This window comes from Oncorhynchus mykiss, chromosome 26 (assembly GCF_057628025.1).
Source record: "Oncorhynchus mykiss isolate SJ-2025 chromosome 26, ASM5762802v1, whole genome shotgun sequence".
In the NCBI taxonomy this organism is placed as follows: Eukaryota; Metazoa; Chordata; class Actinopteri; order Salmoniformes; family Salmonidae; genus Oncorhynchus; species Oncorhynchus mykiss.
The window spans coordinates 23,745,083-23,758,281 of record NC_143047.1 but is presented as its reverse complement, the minus strand read 5'-3'; the positions used below and the strand labels follow the sequence as shown (position 1 = coordinate 23,758,281).

The 13,199-nt window shown below is 42.9% G+C and overlaps 1 protein-coding gene across 3 annotated transcripts in view; it reads right to left on the bottom strand.

Moving 5' to 3' along the window:
- The window catches only part of LOC110506662 (synaptotagmin-7), a 109,075-nt gene extending 99,443 nt beyond the window's left edge, over window positions 1-9,632 (bottom strand). For all 3 annotated transcript variants that reach the window (XM_090222479.1, XM_036964585.2, XM_036964586.2), the window contains exon 1: window positions 9,181-9,632. In XM_090222479.1, coding sequence (XP_090078605.1) covers window positions 9,181-9,214 — 34 coding nt within the window. In that variant the 5' untranslated portion in view covers window positions 9,215-9,632. The remainder of the gene's footprint in view (window positions 1-9,180) is intronic.
- Between the last annotated feature and the right edge of the window lie 3,567 nt (window positions 9,633-13,199).

The following is a 13,199-nucleotide window of genomic DNA, read 5'->3' as shown; positions in this document are numbered from 1 at the left end:
TGCTGCTGAGAGTTTCTCGCCAGCGCCTCACCAGATTCCATCATTATCTCTTCTCTTCCTGGTGTCTGCCTGAATGTATGCATCTACTTGTGAATAATCATGAGACAAAAAGACAGGGAGGCAGTGGTGGCAAGTGAACCAGAGAGTGTTCTGTAACAGTAGAGAGAAACTGGTGTGTAACCATACGCCCATCTTAATGCACCCACTTACACACACACAAACACACACACACGCACACACACCTCTCTCCTTCCCTCCTGATTCCCTTCAATCCAAGTCAGGCTCCGTCTTGGTTAATCAATGTGACGGTTTACTGAGACGGTGGGGGACAATGTCTGACCCAGGCAAAACACCCATTCCATGCCCTGCTTCTCATCCATGCTTTTCTCACTTTCTGTCTCTCTCAAATAATTTGCCCTAGTATCACAAGTCTCACTTTATCTATATACCAGTCTGATTTCCCCTCTTTGCCTTTTGTGTAAAAACAAACAGAACCACATCTTCTCCAATCCTGCCTTCCAGTCTCTGTACTTCCTGAGTCTGTATGATAGTGAAAGGAACTGATCTCTGTGCCTTCCCCCATTACACACCAGAGTTATACCTCCACTGGATAAAAATACATTCATTTCAGATGGCTATTATTGCCAGCACGTGACTAATAGCTGCTTTTTCCTCCCTCCATCTCTCTCTCTCCTCTCCCTCTTTCCGGCTCCTCCTCCCTCTCCTCATATAAAACACTGATAAGCCAGATGATTGGAGCTCATTATTTCTTCCTCAAGGAATGTAATATTAACAAGACATTTGACAATGTATCTGGATACTGGTATTAATAGGCAATTACCTCAGACGTTTACAAACTGCCGGGATGGAAAAAGCTCCTCAGCATGACTGACCAATGTGTGCATCCATATCCCCATTTGTCCCCTCCCTCCCTATTGTCTCCCTCCCTCCCTCCATGCTTACTGTCTCCCTCCCTCCATGCCTACTGTCTCCCTCCCTCCATGCCTACTGTCTCCCTCCCTCCATGCCTACTGTCTCCCTCCCTCCATACCTACTGTCTCCCTCCCTCCATACCTACTGTCTCCCTCCCTCCATGCCTACTGTCTCCCTCCCTCCATACCTACTGTCTCCCTCCCTCTATACCTACTGTCTCCCTCCCTCCATGCCTACTGTCTCCCTCCCTCCATGCCTACTGTCTCCCTCCCTCCATACCTACTGTCTCCCTCCCTCCATACCTACTGTCTCCCTCCCTCCATACCTACTGTCTCCCTCCCTCCCTATTGTCTCCCTCCCTCCCTCCATGCTTACTGTCTCCCTCCCTCCATACCTACTGTCTCCCTCCCTCCATACCTACTGTCTCCCTCCCTCCATACCTACTGTCTCCCTCCCTCCATACCTACTGTCTCCCTCCCTCCATACCTACTGTCTCCCTCCCTCCCTATTGTCTCCCTCCCTCCCTCCATACCTACTGTCTCCCTCCCTCCATACCTACTGTCTCCCTCCCTCCATACCTACTGTCTCCCTCCCTCCATGCCTACTGTCTCCCTCCCTCCCTCCATACCTACTGTCTCCCTCCCTCCATGCCTACTGTCTCCCTCCCTCCCTCCATGCCTACTGTCTCCCTCCCTCACTGTCTCTTCTCTGCGTTTGGCCTTGACAGAGTCATGGTGCTACAATCTCCCAGCACATCTCTTATCCACATAACGGATGATAGAACTAGAGCGATGCCATGGCAAACTCCCAGATCACTAAAGACACAGTAGAGTGAAACCATTTCACTGTCCTCCACTATCAATGATCTAGCCCACATGAGACAAGGCGCACTAGACAGACATTACAGACACCCTGCAGCAAAGCTATCACAGATTCCATCCACACTAGAACACATCAGGTAAAGGCCATAAAAAGGGCATGGAGTGTATCTGCAGTACAGGTGGTTATGTGAGTAGTCCATGTCCAAAAACACAGACTTTGTGAACGTAGCTAGATCTAAGCTGATAATTCATGTATTGTATATGCATAATGACCACAATGCTTTGAGAGGAGTGGCAGTTTGTTTCCCAGTGAAGAAGTATTACCCTGATCTAACTTATCTAACATGGGAGACCTGAACACGTTAGATAAACATCCTGACATCTAACACAATACCTATCTGACCTTCTTCCAGTGTTTGGATTATTGCTCTGCTATGACAGAGCCACCCTGCAGGAATACTAATAAACAGGATGGATAAAGGTGATAAACCCTCCAATTACATAACATTTGACATATACCATTAATATGACATTTAGCATAGCATTATTAATGGTATGTTTGGATTTTGGCCACCAGCAGGCTCAAGATTCTGAAATCACTGAGAAACCTTTGACAGATAAAATCTATACCTTTTTCCCTTGGCTTTGTGACCTCTATAAATAGTGGTAGGAATTTCATCACAAAATATTTATCACCATGTTGAGCTTCCACCTATCCCCACTGATCAAAACCTACAACCCCCTAAAACTGCTTTTCCACGGAAAGGCCATTGGTTGTGGCGGTTGAAGAATTCCCTACTAAATGTAGTTATTGCTGTTGTCTGATAAGTGAGTTAGGGTTCAGATGTGGTCTAATCTTTACCTAGGGCTGAGATTAACCAGAGTCAATAGCGCCAGTGTGTGCCGATGTCAGATCACCTGCCACTGCAGGGATCCCCCCACAGCACAGCACAGGCTGCCTGTCAGGGAACCATTCCTGATGGGAAATAGATTCCCTGCTGGGAGATGGATTGGTGGAAACCATTCCAGAGAGTGGAATTAAGACATGCTAGACATTCTGGATTCCAAAGCCTTGTAAGTCCTCTGTGAAGGCCAACATTTTGGATGTATGTGATTTACTGATAATGGAGGGACAGACATCTGTATTGGAAAGGATTGCTGTGATATAAACACACCATCATCTGACTGTCATATTGGCCACCCATTGTGGGATGCAATTTGGCAGAATTGTGCTAATATTAATCAACTTAAAAATAAAAATACATTATTTGACTGTTCATGATAATCAGGCCTACCTGTGGCATGTTGTTCTTTCCCCCACTTGTTATAGAAAGAATCATACGATTAGAAAATATATTATGATACATTTATAGGCAAACAATAATTATGCCAATAACCGTTAATGAAACCTGCCAGTAAAACACTTGTCTAATATAGACCTTTTGCCCCACCCGAGACAGGGAAAGGGAGACAGAGCATTCCCTGACTATGTGTATTTAAACACATCCACTGCAGTGCCAGTGGCCTTGTGAGGAGAGAAAAAGCTGCCTACACTTATCACTGTAATAAAATAGTGATAGCCCAAATCTGCAAGGGGCACAAAGTATTTCAAACACCTGACAAAGCTTTTTCCTGCAATCTAGAGTCTTAATCATTATGCCTAATTCTATATAAAAAAATGTATATTTTTCTGCACAGGTCATCTAGCATACCCCTTTACCTGTTCAATTGTCATTTTAATGAGGGTGTCATTTTGACTGTTGTAAATCACACATCTCAATATACTGCACTAACATGCCTAGGACATAAAAATTACAACACAGTACACGGGATACAGGCACATATCATGGTAACATAATTCATACACTAATATCATGATTACATTTAAAGCAAGTATTTTTTTAGCATATCTAAGCATACCTCCTGACTGGTGGTTCTATAAAAAAAAGTGATATGTGACTTGTTTCAGGAAACTAGGCGAATGCTGGAAGTTACGACTTCACAGGAGAGTCATTTGAACATTATTTTTTTATCAAAATGTGTTTTTTGGCAGAAATGCCTTCTGGAACATTTGAACTTTCATGTGCCTTAATAACAAACTTGTATGCCATCTGTAAATGTGAATAAAGTTGTTAAATTACGAGCCAAGTTGGTTTAGCCACAGAAAAAGACAGGAACCGTCCCGCTAGCCATGATTGGCTGAGATAATGAGTGGGTTGAACATGCAGAGAGATGAGTTTCAGATTGGTCTGCGGTGTAGCATCTAATGTCTATAAAATGAGATGCTCGTTATGCTTAGATAATGCTTAGCAATGGAGAACTGCAAATATGTTGTTACTGCTCCCAATAACATTGCTCCCCTGAATTTAAAGGTCAGTGGGAAAAGGTTGTGATGGACTACTTTCTGGAGGATGATCGTGCCATGCTGACTCTCTCTGATTCTGAAAATGAATCAGATGATTAGGAAATCCCTGATTTAGGTAAAAACATTTTCTTTGAAGAAGACATTGTAGAGTCTTCTGATGACAGTGATGGGGAATAAACAGAGATCAACAGTGTTGTTGTCACGGAAGAAGTTGACCGAGTTTTGAAATCAGTGGAATGTCTGGTAGAGATTAATTGAATTTTGCCATTTGATTGCAAATGCAGAGGGAGTTGAAAAGAGAACACCTGTCTCCGGATTATATCTTCAAACTAAGGGCAACCATGGCATTCGTGACAGAGAGGGAGAAAGATCTGATGATTCTTATGGCATTGCACACAGTCAGTGTGAACCAGAGTGACTTGACACAAAGAAGAGCTCTCCAGTAGGTTCCAAAACATTCAAAGGGAATTTTCTCAAAAGTGAGGTTATAAGTTTATCAACTTCCAAAGCAGAATTACTCTCCCATTGTTCCTCAAATGTAGTGTATGATATACCATTTTGTAGCTCTGTGTCTCTGCTTTTATCCAATGTAAAAAACACAATTTCAAATTTTGCTACATAAGCCCCGAATCAAGGCGATCGGTCACATATGCTTCTCTACATCTCTGCTAAAATCTGGGTAAAAGATTGAAAGGAATGTGAGTTTTATTCAGTACATTTAGTAATTGCTTGCTTTTCTAACGTCTAGAAACCTTGCCAGCAGGCTTTCCAGCCAAGATAGTCAGACAAGCTACTTTAACTTAATGATAAGTTAAGTTAATAGATAGCCTGAAATGGCTTGGTAGATAGTTTTGATGTTGGGAGATTCGGAACCTATCTAGCTGGCTAGTTAAAGCCAACGTCATAAAATGGCTAGGTGGCTAGTATTACAGAGAAACAACAAAACATTTTAGTTTTATTTATTCATTAAGAAGAAATCAAAAGGCTACATAGCTTCATTAAATTCCTTTACCAACATACCTCCTGTGAGTCCTGCCCATCACCCGCAGGTAAAATAAGGTTTACATTTCTTTCATTACTCATCTCATATGTACAGTGGGGCAAAAAAGTATTTAGTCAGCCACCAATTGTGCAAGTTCTCCCACTTAAAAAGATGAGAGAGGCCTGTAATTTTCATCATAGGTACACTTCAACCATGACAGACAAAATTAGGGAAAATATCCAGAAAATCACATTGTAGGATTTTTTATGAATTTATTTGCAAATTATGGTGGAAAATAAGTATTTGATCAATAACAAAAGTTTATCTCAATACTTTGTTATATACCCTTAGTTGGCAATGATAGAGGTCAAACGTTTTCTGTAAGTCTTCACAAGGTTTTCACACACTGTTGCTGGTATTTTGGCCCATTCCTCCATGCAGATCTCCTCTAGAGCAGTGATGTTTTGGGGCTGTTGCTGGGCAACACGGACGTTCAACTCCCTCCAAAGATTTTCTATGGGGTTGAGATCTGGAGACTGGCTAGGCCCCTCCAGGACCTTGAAATGCTTCTTACGAAGTCACTCCTTCGTTGCCCGGGCGGTGTGTTTGGGATCATTGTCATGCTGAAAGACCCAGCCACGTTTCATCTTCAATGCCCTTGCTGATGGAAGGAGGTTTTCACTCAAAATCTCATGATACATGGCCCCATTCATTCTTTCCTTTACACTGATCAGTCGTCCTGGTCCCTTTACAGAAAAACAGCCCCAAAGCATGATGTTTCCACCCCCATGCTTCACAGTAGGTATGGTGTTCTTTGGATGCGACTCAGCATTCTTTGTCCTCCAAACATGACGAGTTGAGTTTTTACCAAAAAGTTATATTTTGGTTTCATCTGACCATATGACATTCTCCCAATCTTCTTCTGGATCATCCAAATGCTCTCTAGCAAACTTTAGATGGGCCTGGACACGTATTGGCTTAAGCAGGGGGACACGTCTGGCACTGCAGGATTTGAGTCCCTGGCGGCGTAGTGTGTTACTGATGGTAGGCTTTGTTACTTTGGTCCCAGCTCTCTGTCATTCACTAGGTCCCCTCGTGTGGTTCTGGGATTTTTGCTCACCGTTCTTGTGATCATTTTGACCCCATGGGGTGAGATCTCAGATCGAGGGAGATTATCAGTGGTCTTGTATGTCTTCCATTTCCTACTATGGAAGACATACTGCTTACCTACAAGCTGCTTACCTACTGCAGATTTAGTCTTCCCAGCCTGGTGCAGGTCTACAATTTTGTTTCTGGTGTCCTTTGACAGCTCTTTGGTCTTGGCCATAGTGGAATTTGGAGTGTGACTTTTTGAGGTTGTGGACAGGTATCTTTTATACTGATAACAAGTTCAAACAGGTGCCATTAATACAGGTAACGAGTGGAGGACAGAGGAGCCTCTTAAAGAAGAAGTTACAGGTCTGTGAGAGCCAGAAATCTTGCTTGTTTGTAGGTGACCAAATACTTATTTTCCACCATAATTTGCAAATAAATTCATAAAAAATCCTACAATGTGATTTTCTAGATTTTTTTCTCTCATTATGTCTGTCATAGTTGAAGTGTACCTATGATGAAAATTACAGGCCTCTCTCATCTTTTTAAGTGGGAGAACTTGCACAATTGGTGGCTGACTAAATACTTTTTTGCCCCACTGTATATACTGTAATCTATAACATGTACTGCATCTTAGCTTATGCCGCTCGGTCATCGCTCATCCATATATTCTTATTCCATTGTCAAGTCAGTGTGCCCCCTCCGCAAAATCGGGCGCAATGCCCACTGACACGGTCGCCTGGTGTATGGTGTTTCCTCCAACACCTTGGTGCGGCTGGCTTCCGGGTTAATTGGGCATTTTGTCAAGAAGCAGCGCGGCTTGGCTGGTTTGTGTTTCGGAGGATGCTGCCCCGGTCAGCTGTAAGTGCTGTTATTGTGAAAGTCTAGGAGCAACAACGGCTCAGCCCTGAAGTGGTAGGCCACACAAGCTCACAGAACAGGACCGCCGAGTGCTGAGGCACGTAAGCGCATAAAAATCATCAGTCCTTGGTTACAACACTCACTACCAGGTTCCAAACTGCCTCTGGAAGCAACATCAGCACAAGGATGTTCATCGGGAGCTTCAAGAAATGGGTTTCCATGGCCGAGCAGCCACACACTAAGATGCGCAATGCCAAGCTTCGGCTGGAGTGGTATAAAGCTCTCCGACATTGGACTCTGGAGCAGTGGAAATGTGTTCTCTGAAGTGATGAATCACACTTCACCATCTAGCACTCTGAAGGACAAATCTGGGTTTGGTGGATGCCAGGAGAATACTACCTGCCCCAATGCATAGTGCCAACTGTACAGTTAGGTGGAGGAGGAATAATGGTCTGGGGATGTTTTTCATGGCTCGGGCTAGGCAGCTTAGTTCCCGTGAAGGGAAATCTTAATGCTACAGCATACAATGACATACTAGACGATTCTGTGCTTCCAACTTTGTGGCAACAGTTTGGGGAAGGACCTTACCTGTTTCAGCATGACAATGCCCCCATGCACAAAGCAAGGTCCATACAGAAATGGTTTGTCAAGATCAGTGTGAAAGAACTTGACTGGCCTGCACAGAGCCCTGACCTCAAGACCATCAAACACCTTTGGGATGAATTGGAACGCAGACTGCGAGCCAGGCCTAATTGCCCAAAATCAGTGCCGACCTCACAAATGGTTTTGTGGCTGAATGGAAGCAAGTCCCTGCAGCAATGTTCCAACATCTAGTGGAAAGCCTTCCCAGAAGAATGGAGGCTGTCATGGCAGCAAATCCAGATTAATGACCATGACTTTGGAATGAGATGTTCAATGAGCAGGTGTCCACATACTTTTGGCATACAGCACATGGCTGTAGGAACTACAGTAAATAAGCCTGTAATTCTAGAGTGGATGATGGAAAATGAACAAATCTCACATTTTCTGTGTTCATGAAAGTTTGCAATTTGCTTTTGCTCTATTATGTGGATAGATTTAGGTCATTTTTATAGTTTACAGTGTTCAGAAACACACTTGTTCCAGACACCATCCTCTCTGCAAATGACCCTCAATATATAGGCCTATTTTTCAAGTGATCTGTCACAAAAGGGATGTTCAAAGTGACACAGTGTTTATAGAACTATGCCTTCTTTTAATATTCAGACTACAGCCAATAATATTTATTGGAACTGGGTGATTTATTGGAAGTGCATTTTTCACTGCCATAATGAGGCCATGAATGAATAAAGCTGTTTTCAGCCATTTCACGTTTACTGACATTCTTCTCAGAGGATCATTCAGTTCACACATTTCTCTCCCTGAGCAGCAGGTGTTTGCTGTCAAGGTGTGCAGCCTACTGCTTGCCACCAGGGGCGACACTTAGGGGCGGGATGAGGGCCACTATTCCTCCATGTAACCTGTCACGCCCCCAATGCACGTGGGATACATTTCTTAAATAGGTGCCCCCCCCTCCCCCCCACCCACCCATCCACACGCACCCACATACAATATGCTCCTCTCTCCCTCCGTCTCTCAGACAGGGACACAAACACCCGTGGACATGATAGGAGATGAGATGACCTTGTGTGCTTTGCCGCTCAGTTTACCTGACGTAAAAACCGGTGACACTCGGGCATGTAGGCTAACGTTAACAATACTGAGAGAACAACAAGTGCACAAAAGCATCTTTAACTTACACCCGAGTCTCCATGCTGTCAGCCTAATTTTAGTAATTCCATCTACACAATTGCCTTTGGTGCGGTCTCTGAACGATGATGTAGCCGTTGAATGTCATCCAGGCACATGACAAGGAATGTAACGAGTAAACAACATCATGGGCTATGCATTCTGATAGAGATGACACTAGTAAAATCAGCAATAACATACTGCTTGTGTTGTGGCGATGACTCCCAACATCATTACTTGAGACCAACAAATCCTACTCAAGGGCGTTTTTGAACGATCACAAGAGCCTCAAACAAACTAGCCTAAAAGGGAGACAGACAGTCTGGCATGGAAAATATAAATTGGGGTATTTCTCTCACCTTTGCTGTTCCCTTCTTCTCTGTTCAGATGCATGGCTGTTGCTTTTTTCAGTAAAGCTGTATTCTTATATTTTTATTTTTAAGGAATAGCCTTCGTGTTGAAAACTCAAATTCCAATTTTGGTTTTTATTTATTGCCTTATATTGTCTTGCTACTCAGCGAGTGCGCGTGGACGCGCGCGTACTTGAGCGTCCTCCCCGTATTTCGCTCGAGCAGGTAGGTGAATGTTGGTGTCTGAATCTATTTAGTATCTCTCTCTCCAGTTCAGATGCGCTCAAAAGAGATGGTCGCAATAAGATTACAGGGAGGAGACGGGCAGACGGGTGGGGTGACGTGAAAGCAGTCCGTGCAAAGTACTCGCAGCTGGAGTCAAAATCCGTGTTCGGGCTGGAACCATACACTTTAATGTTGCCTATTTTTTTAAGGGACTTAATCGTCGCCAAATTGTACGCTCCTCGTTCGACCTAGTTAGATGTTAGTCTACAGTCACCATTATATCACCATCCTTATCCTCACCTCAATCACTATTATTATTATAATCCCTTCATTTCATAAGCATGTCCTTTGAGAATTCCAGAAACCGTCTCAGATGGCTACTACATATAGAGGGGGCGAGAGAAGGATTGATTCACCACAAAAAGAGACCTGGAAATGTGTGTGCCTTTGTGGCCTCATAAGTAACCAAACTGGAAATGTGCGAATAGATGTCGGTAGATGTGTAGTCTCAGCCTGGTCTGGTTGGTAGTCTATGGGCGACAGGTTGTCAGTGACTCCCAACTGCAGGTGGAAAATTAATTGGGGTTCGTGCGTGAGAAACGGTTGCCTTTTCTCGCGCGCACATACTGTAGCCTAACATCCTTCACATTTTTTGTGTGATAAGCGTTTCTTCATCCTCAATTCCTTGAGCCTGTTATTTTTAACACTCAATCTGTGTTCGCCATATGACTGTTATAGCCAATACGAAAAGTTGATTTACTCACCGCTCACGTCCACCCGTAGCAACATGACTGACATGGCTCACCAGCGGTCCCTAGTGTTGTAGAACATCGAATGGCAAACAGTACATTCAATAATTGTTATTTTATGAAGGCCTATTAAAGTTTGGTGTAGCCTAATCTTATTTACCCATCTTCATTTGACCACATGCCAAGTATTTAATGACATGGGCTATCAATTACGCATTTAAGTGATATTGATAAGTAGGCTAGCCCATATAACATTGAGAAACATTCTTACTCTAATTTTACATTTAAAATGTTTCAAACAAAATGTGCTAAAGCAACTGGGTTGTAGGTTTACAAGGTGGTCTTTGCATAAGCATCTACTTTTGTCTTACCCATCTTCCATTCCTTAACCTTGAGTGCTCAATAATAATGGAAGCCAATGACAACTCCATGAGATTGGAGTGTATATGCTGATCCTTGGAGCGATGCTGGCCATGTGCCTCTTCCTGTCTCATTGTAAGCCTTTTGGCTGCAAGATAATGCTTTCTCTGTCCCAGAACTCAGTTGTCTGTCTGGCATCTCTCTCTCTCTCTCTCTCTCTCACTGACACTGAGTAGACAAAACATTAGGAACACCTTTCTATTATTGAGTTGCACACTTTTGCCCTCAGAACAGCCTCAATTCGTCGGGGCATTGACTTTACAAGGTGTTGAAATCGTTCCACAGTGATGCTGGCCCATGTTGACTCCAACGCTAACCACAGTTGTGTCAAGTTGACTGGGTGTCTTTTGGGTGGTGGACCATTCTTGAGAAACACAAGAAACTGCTTTGCTCAAGGGCAGAACACCACATTTTTCCACTTCTCCAACTCTGGGATTCCTACCAGCAACCTTTTGGTTATCGGCCAATCGCTCTTAACCACTAGACTACCTGCTGCCATTATAATGTTAACTTTATATTAAAATATGTAATTTGCAACAATATTCAAGAAACGTCTTATTTTGTAATATACAAACTTAAAATGATTGACCAGAATGACATTTACTCTCATGGGTGGCCAAAAATAACGATATTAAAGCCACACCCATAATAGGCCAAGTCTCCTTAAAATAACCTAGAATTACATTAAAAAAGACCCAGCCTGAAAGTGAATAAAAAACAATTGATGGTTAAATTAACCCATGTTTGGTAATTCAAACAACCCAACATGTTGGGTTATTAACGCAACCCAACTGTCTGGGTTAAAAGACCAGCATGTGGTCTGTCCAATATTTACCCAGCGCAGTGTTACCAAATAACCCAAATTGAGTTGTTTTTAACCCAGCATTTTTTAGAGTGTAGGTTACAGCCCACTCAGAGCTACACGCTGGATCTCAAACAAATATTCCAAAACCCCTCTCTACATCTCTCGTAGGACTTGCTCCTTCCTTCCTCCTCTCTCTCTCCCATCATCTCTAGCATGAATATTAATTAGCCTGTCACACTGTCGCCTCCGAACTCAAGGCAACTCTTTCATCAACGCAACTTCAGCAATGCTTTGATCCTCGAGGGTTTTCATTGACATTATGTCATTTTGCAGCCGCCAGCTTGCCCCAATACCAATCTGCTGGGGGGGGGGGGGGGGGAGCTAATGTAGACCTATAAAGTGCAGTTTTCTAAAATGTTATGTACATTTTACGGTAAATTAATTGTTGATGAATCAATGCCATTTACTGTACTGTAGATTGCAAATAATGACAACAGAACCGTAACAGATTTAGATCACTTAGCTACATACAGTAGATATTCCTATCCATTTCAGCCATACTTGCTGGTACAATTTCTTCCACTTTCATAGCCCTGAGACACAATTCCTGCCTGTTATACACCATCAAATGAGGTAGAGGTCATTTCTCGAGCCATTTACACACCATACTCTCCCATTCCCCTGAAAAGGGGTGAATAATACAGCTATTGCAATTCCCCTTGAGAATGTAATTTCTCAACATATGAAATGTCATAGTAAATAAGCTAATTGATCACTAGGAAGGCAATTTAAGTCTTATGAAAGTGAAATGTATGGCACTGCCTGTGACAGTAGGCCTACGATAAATTGGATCTAGATTAATATAATGAAATTGATCTAAATAATGGTGGGGCATCTACATCCCCTCTGGTCTGTGTGTGTTTGACAGTCCTTGACAGTAGATTCTCACCCTCCAGGCACTCACTTCTTTTGTAATCTATGCCCTGATTTGGTTGAGTGCCTCGATCTCCCCATCTCTAACCTCTCCCTCTTCCCCTCCCTTCCCTTCTTCCCATTTCTTATCGGTTTACCCTGTTCCTTGACTCCACCTGTATTAGCCATATTCTCCTGTGCAGCATACAAAGTACATAATAATAACATATTAGAATGATTATTAATAATTAATCATATCAATAATAATCATAGTACAAACATCTCCTTCTTGTAATTGTATTCAATTCTATGAAATGTAGTATACATTAAATGCATGCCGGCTTGCAGCTGCTCCATCCACTGGACAGATGCTAACACTGTAATAATCACGTAACAATGGAAGGTGTAAATAATGTGTCCTCTATACACAGTGTCTCTGCTTGCTTGTTTTGAAATGGGATCTGAGTGGTATCCATGGGAGTGGAGAAAGACAAACACTGCAGGTGGGAAATGGATCTCCTCCAAAGGAGACAATGCCAAGGATAGCCATGCCCATGTGAACTAGAGAATCTGGCTATTGGATGGACACACGGTTCCGTAGGAATGAGACAGGCCGACAGAGACAGCGAGATACTGAGATAGATTCATTTGGTGAAGCCCTCCCTCCATTGTTTCCTTGGTTACCACAGTCCAGGGGGCCTTTTCAGATTTCCTTGAGACTTGTTACGGTAGAATGAGGACAAACCACACACCAAAGACTGTCACACAAATAGAGAGAAAGAATCATAAGGCAACACAGGTAGCACAATCCCATTCATTTTTCAGACAGCAATATATTAGAGAGGAATTTTTTCCTTTCTTATTTTGCCTCAAATGAATTATGAAATAGCTGTCAGCCTGTTTTACACCTTCAGTGC